The sequence below is a fragment of the Amblyomma maculatum genome, chromosome 1 (genome assembly GCF_055883805.1).
Source record: "Amblyomma maculatum isolate TAMU_Amacu chromosome 1, ASM5588380v1, whole genome shotgun sequence".
Classification (NCBI taxonomy): domain Eukaryota; kingdom Metazoa; phylum Arthropoda; class Arachnida; order Ixodida; family Ixodidae; genus Amblyomma; species Amblyomma maculatum.
This window is the reverse complement of record NC_139344.1, coordinates 126,744,350-126,757,575: the sequence shown is the minus strand read 5'-3', so window position 1 is coordinate 126,757,575 and position 13,226 is coordinate 126,744,350. Positions and strand designations below refer to the sequence as shown.

Here is a 13,226-nt window from a genome sequence, read left to right as displayed (position 1 = left end):
GCTTCTATTCTACCGAAACAGCTCTCAACTGCGGCGTTTTACTCACTTTTCAGGCTTGTTTTTAATACAGGGTATCTCAGAAAAGACTTAAAGTAATAAAAGAAATGGGATAAAAATTGACGACAGATAGCAGTAGGAACAAACCCCTGCCGCGGCGGACACAATATGCTGCAAAAAAACAGTAATCATGTAGATAATTAAACAAAACCTGTTAATTAACTCTAATTATCGTAGCTGTGTTTTTGATCCCATATGGCAGTTAAAAACGGAGACCAAAACGGTACCATATCAGTATTTCAAACGAAGAAAAACTCATTTTTGAATGTCCTGCAGTGCGAGTGAATCGGAAGCTTTTCTTTTTTTTTTTTTTTTTTTTTTTCTGTATACGCAACCGAAATTGGTCGCAAAAGATGCGCAGGAAGCTCGGTACAGATGCAGCGTTCTGTGAGGACGTGATCAGTGGCAGCTGCGCACAGTTCGAACTACAAGCGGTATTGCACCCCGTCATGTACATTATTTTGCCTCGCAGCTTGATTCAAGGGAAAGGGGATTCATTACCAGATAAGTGGTCAGTGTTTTTCTTAGCGACGGAACTAGCTAAAGTGCAATGTACGTTTCTGTAGAGCAGGCAGTTCGAATTTGGCGCCGTTGCCACTGTAACAGGCCATCACCCGACATTGCTTCTGTACAGAGCTTTCTGCAGCTTCCTGCGAAACGTAACGCAAGAGATCTCTTGCGCTAAGTGTCGGTTTCGTACGGATATCTTATCAGTCTGATGGCGCTGCAGGACTTTAGAAAATGAACCTTTTTCTTTCTAAAAACTGAAATGGCATCTTCTGGCCCACGGTTTCGTACTCCGGATTGTGGTTCTCCATCCGACTGTTATAAATATAAAGTTAATCTGTATATATTATTAATTAACTGAATAATTAGATGTATTGCAGCATATTGTGTCCGCCACAGCAGAGAGTTTGTTCCTGCAAACATTTCTTCTATTTAGAATCCAGCATTCTTTGAAAATAGCTGAAGTCTTCCTTGAAACACCCTGTATAACCTACAACCGCGGTTTAGACGATACATGGGAGAATGCGAAATCCTTACGTTACTTGTGGTGCGGTGAGTTACGCTACGCTGCCTAATCACTAGGCATCATCGCCACCATCAGCCGGACTGTAGCCAATGCAGGCCGAAGATCTCTCCCATTTTCCTCTACTTAACCCGGTCCTGCGCAGCTGTAGTAGGTCATGACTACGATTTATGCTCGTACGAACTCTACACCTTACAAGGGTGGAAACTTGGGCTAGTCGGTAACGCTGATCCATGAAATGAGAGTGCGCGCAAAAGGACGAAATACACTGAAAGGGTACTCAACACAGGCGCTAACTACGTACTGGAAAAGGATAATTTACAGTCAACATGTCGAGGTTTTCTTTTAGAAACACAGCGATAGACTTTTGCCACGTGTTTTGTTCTGAAATGATAACCCTTAAGGGTACGTCAACCTTATGCGTTTTCGTGCGGAAAAACACTTTTAGAAAGAGCCGCTTACTATTTTCAATCCTGTTGGTTACTTTTCGGAGATTGAACTTGAGACAAAGTTTTTTAGCTTGAGCCTTAAGTTTGGAAAGTGAAACATTGCCTTCACATTTAAAATTCTCGAAAACTGCATGGTGGGCTTTCTCATTGAATAGGCCATGGGGAAAAACTGCAAAACCGCCCTCTTTGTCAGAGGAGATGACACAAAGCGATTTCTCAGCTAGGAAGGACATAGCACATTTCACATTGACTTTTGAAGAGCGAGTCTTACAGTAGAAGAGGACGTCCACATCATCGGAGTTACACCGGCCAGAATCTTCTTAGTCGGCTAAGAGAGAGACATGTCGCATCATGAAGACCAGTTCATGCGGAGTCCTTGAAGTCTCCCTTGCAAACTTTGGTCCGAGGAACAGCACTCGTTTGACGTCCTGATGAAGGGCGACACCTTCAGGGACGTACCTGTTGTTACCTTATCTCTAACACTCAGGTGGGCGGAGGGAGCGAAGTTTCTTGACCTGAAGTTGTCAGGGCCCAGAGGGCTTCAGTTGTATGGTCGGCCAGTAACAGATACGCTGGGAGTTGGCGTTTTGCGGCGTTAGGTTCCAAAGACTGTTGGAGCTGCACGGTTAAGTACTCTCTCAGAAGATCTGCATAATGGTGACATTCAGATTTTACGATTTTGCAGATTCTACGGTAATACCCTTTGAAGGGGTTGAGACTAATGAAAACATATCTGACGTCGTCGGGACTCCGCATGAACTTCTCTCCATGGTGCGACGTGTCCCTCGCTTAGCCGACAAAGAAGATTCTGGCCGGTGTACCTCCAATGGTGTGGACATCCTCTTCTACTGTAAGACTCGCCCTTCAAAAGTCAATGTGAAATGTACTATGTCCTTCCTAGCTGAGCACTCGCTTTGTGTCATCCCCTCTGACAAAGAGGGCGGTTTTGTAGTTTTTCCCCGTGGCTTATTCAATGAGAAAGCCCACCATGCAGTTTCCGAAGGTTTTAAATGTGAAGGCAATGTTTCACTTCCCAAACTTTAGGCTCAAGCTAAAAAACTTTGTCTCAAGTTCAATCTCCGAAAAGTAACCAACAGGATTGAAAATAGTAAGCGGCTCTTTCTAGAAGTGCTTTTCAGCGCGAAAACGCTTAAGGGTCATGTACCCTTAAGGGTTATCATTTCAGAACAGAACACGTGGCAAAAGTCTATCGCTCTGTTTCTAAAAGGAAAACTCGACATGTTGACTGTAAATTATCCTTTTCTAGTACGTAGTTAGCGCCGGTGTTGAGTACCCTTTCAGTGTCTTTCGTCCTTTTGCGCTACACTCTAATCTACACCTTACATTACGTTACTTTGTAAACTGATGTATCATGCTGCGGTCGACCAGCACCATGTCACCTGCCAACTACTAGAGAGCATGCCACATGCCAACGCCACAGACATGCTGCCCAAGTTGGTGGGAACGACATGAAGTTCCGCTATAACCAAACCGTGCGAACGCGTTCCTTCGTAGCCAGGAGTAGCGTGTTTCAGTTGGCATCCAAGGCTCCAGGCAGGTTGGGTTCTCATCTCAAATGTGCTGCCCAAGCTCCTGCAAATTAGGCCATGTCATGTATTCCCGTTACGTCACACAACCCTGCTACCGATCAGTGCCCTGCTATGCTCGTTATTTTCATGCCACACACGCCGCTGCCGACGTTTGGGCTGATGGGACCAATACAACGCTTTCCCCTTAAAATCCACAGCGTGTTGTTGTTCTCACTGCTGATCGTAGAGGCCAGTTGACTCTAATAGCGAATATTCGTATGGCGGAAGCTCTATGCTAAGGAAGTTTAGCATCGTGCACAGCGACCAGTACAAAGGACTGTGATTCGGTTTACAGAAAAAGCGCTAGCCTTTAACGACGTCACATCGTTGCGTTCCCTGAGTGCTCTGTTTTTCTTTCCCCACCGGCGGGCCCCGCGCGTGTACGTGGCGGGGGTGGTGGCGTGCGCACCGCGGCCTGGTGCCCGTGGTTTTCCTCTCCGGGCGCGGGCCGTCTACGTGTGGTGCGCCCGGCCCTTCGCGGGGGCTGGCCCCGCCGCTTGTGCGTTTATGAGAGCGCGGGGCAGCCGTGCGCGCAGTTCGCGTTGCCCCCCTCGCAGCGGCGCTCTCTTAAGCGGCGACAAGGCGCGCAGAAAAGCTTGACGTCAGTGCCTTTTGCACACGGGACGCCGTCGCCCCTCGCGCCTCGCGCGCACCGACCGTCCGGCCGGCGAGCCGCCCTGTTCAGCTTAGCGCGGCGAGGGATTGAATCCAGTCCGCAAGCGGCCGCGCTCTCTCCTCCGACGCCCCCGAGAAGCAAGTCCCCCTCCGGGAGGAGCGACAGCAGTAGCGCGCACCCGCACGCACCAGCGGTGCAAAAAAGAAACAGCGGCGGAAACTTTTTAAGCTTCCCGGAGAGTAATCGATTTGATGTCGTTCGAGTTGCGAGCGCGGCGACAACCCTTTGCAACCACTCCCCAGTTCCGAGATTAACTTCTTTTTTCTCTGCTTCGGCGGCGAAGAGGCGCGGCGATCGAACGAAACGGTGCGCGGTGCGGAGAAAACAAACAAGGAATACAGTAAACGCGCGTCAAGACCGAGAAGTGCGGAGTCGGCGACCAGACATCGAAACAAGCGGAGGCGACCCAGCATCAGGAATCTCCGGCGAGAATAATCGACTGACAACTGAGAGCGCAGAGGCGCACTGCTGAAGAAGGCCAAGGAAAGAGAAAAGAAAAAGACTTGATCGTCATGGTCGACTCGGTGATAACGGTGAAGCTCCAGCGTGGAGATGGCACCTCGTGGGGCTTCCGGCTGGCCGGCGGCAAAGACTTTGGATACCCGCTCTCCATACAACGGGTAAGTGGGACTTTGCTCCAGTGAACGTCATTCGGAGGGGACTGCCTCCCGGCTGACCGACGAGAAACCGAGGCCGTTAGCCATTGGCCCAAACCAACCAGGAGCCGGGAGGCATCCCCGCGGCCGAGCCTAGCGTTCGTCTTTCCCGCCATGCATGGCGGACCGACCGCTTGGCTCGGACAGCGGGCGCTAAATTCGGAATGCCCTTGTGCAGTTTCTCAGAGGACGCAAGTGTCCTCTGCACGCTCTGCAGATTGCAATGCGACGGAATGAAAACGGGGTTGCGAGATAGCTTTTTAGTGTTCAATGGTCATCGGGCGTATCGCAACACGATCTCAAATGACGCGTCTGACATTTGAGCTTCGTTTGCGGCAACTGACGGGTTTCGTTTAGACCACTCGAAGGTTTATGGGAACACATGTAAGGAGCACCACTACTGAGCCCGTTTTTGCTCACTCGCGTTCTCTGGTTGCTCCAACCAAACTGATATCGTTGAAAGAGGAAAATATGGGACGCGTTCGTATCTGCTGTTATTGTACCAGTTTGGCTTGTTGAATAACGGCGCTAGCTGATAAGAATCCGTTATCGTGCTTGAAGCGCAGATAGATATCAATCTACACATCATCTACTCTCAAACATGTTTTGACTTCGATTTCTCGAATACAACCACGCAGTTTGTGTCGTGGACGTACTGCTATGTAGCCTGAATGAATGCTTCTCCAAAGAATCCATCTTTTTTTTAATTTTTGTACCACCGTAGACGAGGACGCTTCCATTTTAGTCACTTCCCGTTGCTAGCGCGAAAAGAGTGGCTTCAATTTGACAGGCAGTCTGTAAGCGATATTACTGCTTATAGAAATTTGCAGATCACGTTGACGCGAATGGACGGTCCCAATGGAATCCTTATTACGAGCGAGGGCACTTCGGCAGATAAAGACAAGAAACAAGTGGCGGAAGCGAAGACAGACCTGTATATATATATATATATATATATATATATATATATATATATATATATATATATATATATATATATATATATATATATATATATATATATATATATATATATGCGTGTTTTATTGGCAGGGTTTTCTTTAACCTTCTTCATTAAACCATCATATTCGGTTCTCCTGTATCTCCTATTCCCACTTCAGCCATCAACATCTCTAGAAACGGTCTTATGGGCGTGTCCTGTGAAGAATCTCCTGATTTGCCGATTTAAAATTAGCCCGCGGTAAGCTGCCACCGTTCTAATCATATACATGGACGCGCCAAAAAGAAAGATAATATTCCTCCGGTACTTTTAAAGGTAACTCAGCCTAAATATATGCTTTTACCGGAAGGTCGCAAGCAACAAGGCGGCACCATGAAAATATTTCTCGTCCACTTGTCCTGGCCTATCGCCAAGGGAAGCCTTCCATGCCGCCTTGCGAGTGATTTACGGCCATTGAATACTGCAATCTTCCGCCATGAAAACGCTACACAAATACGCAGTCTCCCTGCGCTTCAATCTGCGAGAAATGTACGGTGCTGCACATCACACGCGCCATAAATGCATATGGCTGGGTAATTTTTCATAGGTTCCCGAAAATACTTCGCACATTAGTTACTATTGTTAATCTACCAGTCACTGGTCGTGCGCTAGAGAAACTTCAAACAGATGGCGTGTCTTGACCATGCCTCTTGCGGGACACCAATAGCTTCCATAAAGCAAGCCGAGCTACACTCGGCGATGCGTGAAAGTGACGTCACAATAATCAAGGCAATTTCATATTTGCTCGCTGCTTGTCCTCTGGCTTACACTCTTTAGCTTACATGCTTCATTCATCGCTTTAAATTACGAAAGTTCAGATTTAGTTCGGAATCTTCGAGTCCACGGTGACCCAGGGCGACCGGATAAAGGTTGCAAGGTGAACCCTTAAGAGAGGAGAACAAAGTCCCGAAGCACGTCGTCCTTTAACGCAAGGTGGTGCTTTTACTTTTCGCTACTGTTTAACATCACTTGCCACACGCGAGGCCTCGAGTAGCCTAGACACTGTTCAAGCACCAAGTGCATCAGCTGTGCGTTATTTCTGCCAGAAACAGAATACAATTGCCACGCCCATGCCCCTGAGACCGCTGTTAGCGATGTGTAAAAAAAAAAAAAAAAAAAATGCCACGGAAAGTAATGTGGGCCAAGCTCGCATGATACGCGCGGGTAGGAGAGCGGATTGACGCGCAGTGTTATGGGGTGCTACTTCGATATGATAAGAACACAATGCGCTAGGGAACAATTAGGCATCGAGATATGGACACATAAGGATGCGTAAAGAGATGTGGCTGAAAGATTTTGTCGAAGCAGGTTCGATGAGGCCAGGACGTTTCTTCTCAGAATGGCATTTTGTGCTTCGATAAAGATAAGTGCGCGAAGCCCGAGCCCCAGAGACTGATAAAGACTCCGATTAGAGTGCTCGGAAAGGTTTGTGAGCCCTTTGGCCCAGTTTCGACACTCTGTATCTGGACGCCCCGCATTCACTTGATGGAAGCAATCGCCAACACGTGAACTGCCTACGGTCGACCAGAAGCTGAGGGAGCTTTTGCACGCCGTGACTTTGAGGGAAGGTAGCGCGCAACGGAACGGCGCCGGGAGTGGTGGGCTGTCGATTTACGGCCTTTGGCTTGGCTTATAAACTTTCCTTTTCGGCAAATGGCTGCATGCCCCGTCAGATTGGTTCGAATTACATTGACATATAAATTGTCCTCATCGAGCATTGTCTCGTCCAGTCCCCAAATATTATTTTTTATTAACTTGTAACACGAAAATTTGCATAGCTAATTGTACAAAGCATTTGAGTCAAAATATTTTGATGGGTAAATAAAAGGAAACTCATATTTATCATAAATCGCCACACTTGTGCGGATATTGCTGCTATTTTTCAAACGTAGCGCCATTGCAGTCCATCCAGTCTATCCCTATATATATATTCTTTCCCAGAGAGCAGTACTACAAGATACTTGGTTGGGCGAATTGGTACTTATTCATTATTAATAATATTAATAATAATCATTATTAAGTGATTTTTTAAAGTAATTTATTTTATGCAGTAGGTGAACCCAGGGGTTGTTTCACGCGACCGTTTCGTTTTCTTCATGTTTGTTTTTTCTGGGCCTTGGAGTAAAGGCTTAGTTGTGAGTCAGCGCTTGTACTGTGGCATTCGTGTATCTTGTCCTTTGTCTTCGTGTTCGCGCTGTTTATATTAATAATGAATCAGTACTACATGAGCTGCGTTTCGATGGAGGCGAAATTCCAAGCGGCCCGTGTACGCCTGATGTCGGTGGTTGTTAAAGGCATCCAGGAGATAGAATCCATCCGAAAAATCTGCCCTGCGGCGTCCCTCACAGCTTGAGTAGCTTTCAGACTTTAAAGCCCTCAAACCAAACCAACCATTTTCTGCCTCCTGAGCTTAGTCCTTTCTTGACCTTGAAATGCGTCATACATTTTCGACCAATTTTGCTGCCAGTTATATCATGCGTAAATGCACTGGACTACGGAAAGCAGCGAACAGGGGCCAGAAGGTGCTTGAGCCAGGGAATTCGCAATTGCGCATCGCTGGCACTCGCCATGTCTGAAATCAAGTTTACGTCAGCACGCATTATGCACGAGCAATCCTTTAGCAATGCTTTCGGTGGCAAACAACCGAGAAAATGAAAAATAGCTGAGAACAAGAATATATGAAGGGAATGTACCAAATTACGTACTCCGAGCGCTGTCAGACTCATTAGATTCACAAATGAAAGATAACAATATCGCCCACATGTATGGCATCGACTTTTTTTTTTTTTTTTTTTTTTTTTACGCATTTTGGCGCTTTCATCTTCATGAAGCACTGTTTACTCGGCATTAAGCAAATCCAATATAAACCTTGCGTCAGTGAGTAAAACATTAGCTTGAATTGCTTTTTTTCTAACAATCGCTCCCTGCTCCACAATTGTTTGAGCACTAAATAATTCACTTCCGGATTGACGCTCCTTTCTGCTATTTTTGTGTGCCAAAATGATCGACACAAGTAATTTAGCATCAAATCTCTGGTTCATGGTGACACGTGGCGCTCCGTCACAGACAGGTCCGTAAGCCTGTGGTGTGGTGGAAGTGAGAGGGCCGCTCCCGGAATTCAGTAGAAGAGAAAAGGAAGAGGAAGGCCGGTGGGCGTGACCGTCCACTTTCCCTTTCTGGAAAATCGTGCATGCACGGTGCAGAATGCAGGGTTCTTATACTTTCTACAAGGTACGAAGGCCCCGAATTTTGTGAAGGAGCACAAAATTTGTTTCAGCCTATAAAACTCTGTATATGAATCCAAATTATGGAAGCACGCATTTTGGGTCACGGAGCACCCATTGGAATCCACCATTATGATCTAACTGTGAATTCTGGCTGCCATCCACATCGTTTATCCCGGTAAAGCACCTTCGAAAAATCGACCAATTCGACGAAGGCGAGACATATAGATACTGTGGTCATTCGCTTCCTCTATAATAACGTTGTGCCCCAAAAGTGCATGCTCATGTGCAAACAAGTACCTCTAATTTCTTTTTTCTGATTGCGCGTACTTCGGCCTTTACGTTTCCCGGGTTTATTCTTAGAAGTGTAAAAAGTTAGGTTTGGTTTACTTTGTGGTGTTTTACGTGCCAAGGCGACTCAGGCTATGAGAGACGCCGTAGAGGAGGGCTCCATAAATTTCGACCACCTGGGGTTCTTTAACGTGCACTGACATCGCACAGCACACGGACGCCACTCCGTTTCGCCTCCAACGAAACGCAGCCGCCGAGGCCGGGATTCGATCCCACATCCTTGGGCACAGTAATCGAGCACCCTACCACACACCATCCCGGTGGGGCTGTGTAGAAAGTAAAATCAAACACGGTGCATTGAAATGGGTTTGATTCCCCAGAATAACATGCTATGAGGGATGCTGTAGCGGAGGGAGTGAGATTAACTTCGGCCTCTTAAGGTTCATTATTGTGTCCTGGCATCACACACGGGTTCCTTGCATTCCGCGTGCATCAAAACGTGACCAGGATCGAAATCGCGTCCTCACGATCACCATTCAAGGACTCCCACCACTGAGCCGCGCCGAGGAGGGGCGAAGACAAACACGGACGCAGGATTACGTTTGCCCGACAATAGAGAGTTTTAGTACTGCGTAGTGAGCGCTACGTACGCACAGCCCACGTACTTTGCGGAACGCTACGCCACGGTCGCGTACATGCCACAGAAAGACTTTTAGTAGGGCGGAAGCGTATACGTACGCAGGGGTCTGAAAGCTAACGCGGCAAGCGCGGTGGCCTGTGCAGTGCCATTTCGCAGCCATTCAAAAACTGAATTTTGCAGCGCAGGAACTCTGGCTTTTTTGTTTTTCCGACAGGCGAGAGATGGAACCCATGCCGCAAAGGTGCTGATTTGGTCCGTCGTTGTTACAGAGGATATAATTAATAACTTTAACCGAATCGGAGCACTACCCCCCAGCAAACGTAGTAGAAAACGAAAATTAACAATACAACCCCGTGCAAATTTAAATCCCAAGAAGCAAACCGTTTTTCCGATAGAAACAATGTCACGCCAAAGCAGTTTTCCGAGTTAACAGTGCGCCTATGATGTCATTATTCAGTGCAAAGTAACTATGAACCTCGGAGAATACACTGCGAAACTATACGAAGTCTCATTAGAGAGGCGGAGTATATTTAAAATGCCACGAAACGTATGCCGTAAAAGTCGACACCGTGGCCCATAGGCAAAGAAAACTTACCAAAATAATTTTCCGGTTTAGGCCAGCCCCAATGAACACGGCAGATAGTTTAAAGTTAGCGAATGTTTTGAAGAAAAAGTATGACAAAATATGCTACGGCTTTTTTGGGGCCAAACAATATTTACCGCGCCTCGATGAATCTGCGTTGTAAAAACCTACATACGCATGAAATTTAGCTGTCTGCTCTTCCGAAAGGTGGCCGCTCAAATGATACAAGCTTTTAAGCTAAAAGCAGTCATCGCTCGGCACGAAAAACGAGCCGTGCACAACAGCAGACGACCAACAGTCCGTCTGCCCACACGAATGTCGTTCGCGGTCGCCGACGTCGTCTGCGATCGAATATAGCGTCGGCTGCGCCGCCGTCTTCTACAATGGACCGTTCCCTTCCGAAGTTTAAAAATGCCTTTTTAATGTAGTTTTGTCTATGGGCTGCTTACTTTGAATGAAAGGTATCAAGAAAATTTAGTACATACGGCAGCTGTATACGAGAAGCTTCCGCGATTGGGAGAAGCACCCAGCGCATAGCGAGCGTGTATGCGGTACGGCTTCACAACACATATTTTAGCGGCGTTTATAAATAGATTACCCGCGGAATGACTCAGCATACTTTGTCATACATTTATTCAAAGTATACTCGCCAACATTTAATGATAAGCAGCCTCCATTGGTACTGTGCTAAACAAGAAAGATACTGCGGTAAGTTGTGTTTACATGTTTTCTAAGGGCCAGCTCGTACCCCTATAAGTCACGCAGCGTTATATAGATACTCCGCCTATGAAATGGCATTTCATATTTTCACAGTCTGTTCTAGGATGTTTGTAGTTGCTCTATACCAAAAACAAAATCATAGGTGCCCCCGTGAAGACATAAAATGGCTTTGAAATCTTTCGCTTCCACATATTCGCATAGGTGGTAAGCCTATATATTTCACCCCCAGTCAGCGGCGGGGTCGCGAGCGCTCCATTTGTTTGTTAATACGGCGTTTGTCTATAGGTGTAAAGCCCACGGGAAACTTGGTACTTACTGCTTCAAGTTTTAGAGATCCTGGCGACGAAGTACACCAGCTAGAAGTTCGAGCGTTCGCGCAGCGCATTCATAGAAAACAATTTGTGCGTCGCATAAAGCAATCCGCGCCCTCTACTGCGGAGCAACAAATGAAATAGAAGATTTTACTTCTTGCGAAGCGTCAAATCGCTTGCAATGAAAAAGAAACGAACACGCGATGCGTGTTTGCTGCTTATCATGCGCGGCCATATAGCCAAACGTGTCTGTCGAGCTTTCTCATACGCATACGCGAGAACAACACGCAGACGGTTCAGCGAACGCACGCAGAGGTAGGGATTTCTGCGTACGCGAGCAACGTATACGCAGTACGCAACAATCGTGATGCGTATGACGCATGCGCAGTAAGCAGCACGCAGGCCGCCTACGTACGCAAGGGTTCTGCGTGTGCTTACGTACGCAGTACTAAAACTCTCTAATGCTATTTTGTCGTTCGTGCTGACGGCAAAGCAGTCCTGGCGCCTTCAGGCCGGCTTAGAACTTTTGGTGCCGAAGGTTGAACACCACCGGTGACGCAGCATCTTGTGTCGCCAAGTCGTCCTTTTGCTCTACCGGAGGTAAACAGAAGCAGTGCGCCAATAGGAAATTCCATCGGCGCAGTGAGTCACAAAGGCGGAGGAAAATAAATAGTGCGCTAGCTTAAAACCGTCGCTTTCACTCAATCCCTCCGAGTGGAGCTTCATTGAAACCGGTTTCAAGATGCGCGGAAAAGGGAGCCTGCTCTTCACCGTACGCGTCTGTGTACCGAAAGAAAAAAAAAAAAAAAAAAGACCACGCATGACAGGCATGGTGCAACGTTCGCAAAATACTTAGAGGAAAACGTTTCGCAATAAAAACAATGATAAAAAAAAGAAAAAAGACGACGCCGGAACGCAATAAAGTTCGGTGCAGGGAAGTAAATGAGCAAAGATAACCTATCCGCGAGCCAGTCACATTAAAGCTACCATGTGCATGACGTGGAAAACAATCTTAGTGCTGGGTTTTACGTTGCAAGCGGTTGCAACATCACCGCGGAGTCATCATCACTGCCTGCCAGCGAAGGCTTCGCACTTAATTTGCATGCAGACTAAGCCTCGCATGGGGAAACGAGGAGCCGGAAATAAGTTTAAATCCGCGCCCTTACATCTACAGCCGTCCTGTAGCCTTTCCTTTTATTTTTTTCGGAACGTAGCGTAGACGAAACCATTCTGGAAACATTGCGAAACTCACGCGCCCATACGATGAAAGATGACCGACGAACGCCATTAGATTTGAGGTTTTTCTTCGGCATTTCAATTGAGTTGGCGGCACGACGCGCGTTCCACTCGCTTCCTATAGGATTCATCCGGCGAGCACTGCGTGTTATAGCGCATATGCGTGTTCAATAAGCTGAGCCGCGTTTTCGATTAGCTTTCGCACCTGTCGTCGAAAAAAGCGTTGGAAGCAATTATCATTTTCTTCCAACGCGCGTCGGTTTCTGGTCAAGGAAAATTCAGCGCAGCTAATCAAGAGCCAGGGCCGATTCCGCTTTCGCCGCGGTCGACTGGCATCCGCGCAAAAATTGCGTGAACCGGAAAAGGCCGGACTGTCAGAGCTGTACTAGCTCATGCCGCGTCCGGAGATACAAGTGCGCCATCGCGGATCTTCGCGCATTCCCCAACAGGGGTCCGCTCCCAAGCTGGCGCAGCAGCTGCGCCAGTGCAAAAGGGCACGTCGCAAAACACGGAGCGGACGCGGGACGCGTCGTCGCTGTTTATTTTCGGGCGGGCCTCCACCGAGTGGCGCGACCCTTCAACGCGGCCTTCTCCTCTGTCTCTGTCGGCTCGGCACCAGAACACACACAGACACGCAAACGCAAAATAAAACCGCAGGCCCTCTTCTTTGCGCCGCATGTGACAAAGCATGCGCCCCCAGCAGCCAGCAAGCTGTATGTTAGCGTCGACTACTATAGTTTGGACCAAAATGTGGGCTGGATTGT

General features: G+C 47.5%; 1 protein-coding gene across 2 annotated transcripts in view; it reads left to right on the top strand.

Moving 5' to 3' along the window:
• Positions 1-3,728: 3,728 nt before the first annotated feature.
• Positions 3,729-13,226, top strand: part of Zasp52 (Z band alternatively spliced PDZ-motif protein 52) — a 94,375-nt gene continuing 84,877 nt past the window's right edge. The window contains exon 1 of one of the 2 annotated variants that reach the window (XM_084588955.1): positions 3,729-4,421. In XM_084588955.1, coding sequence (XP_084445081.1) covers positions 4,314-4,421 — 108 coding nt within the window. In that variant the 5' untranslated portion in view covers positions 3,729-4,313. The remainder of the gene's footprint in view (positions 4,422-13,226) is intronic. The other variant, XM_084588954.1, reaches the window with a different exon arrangement.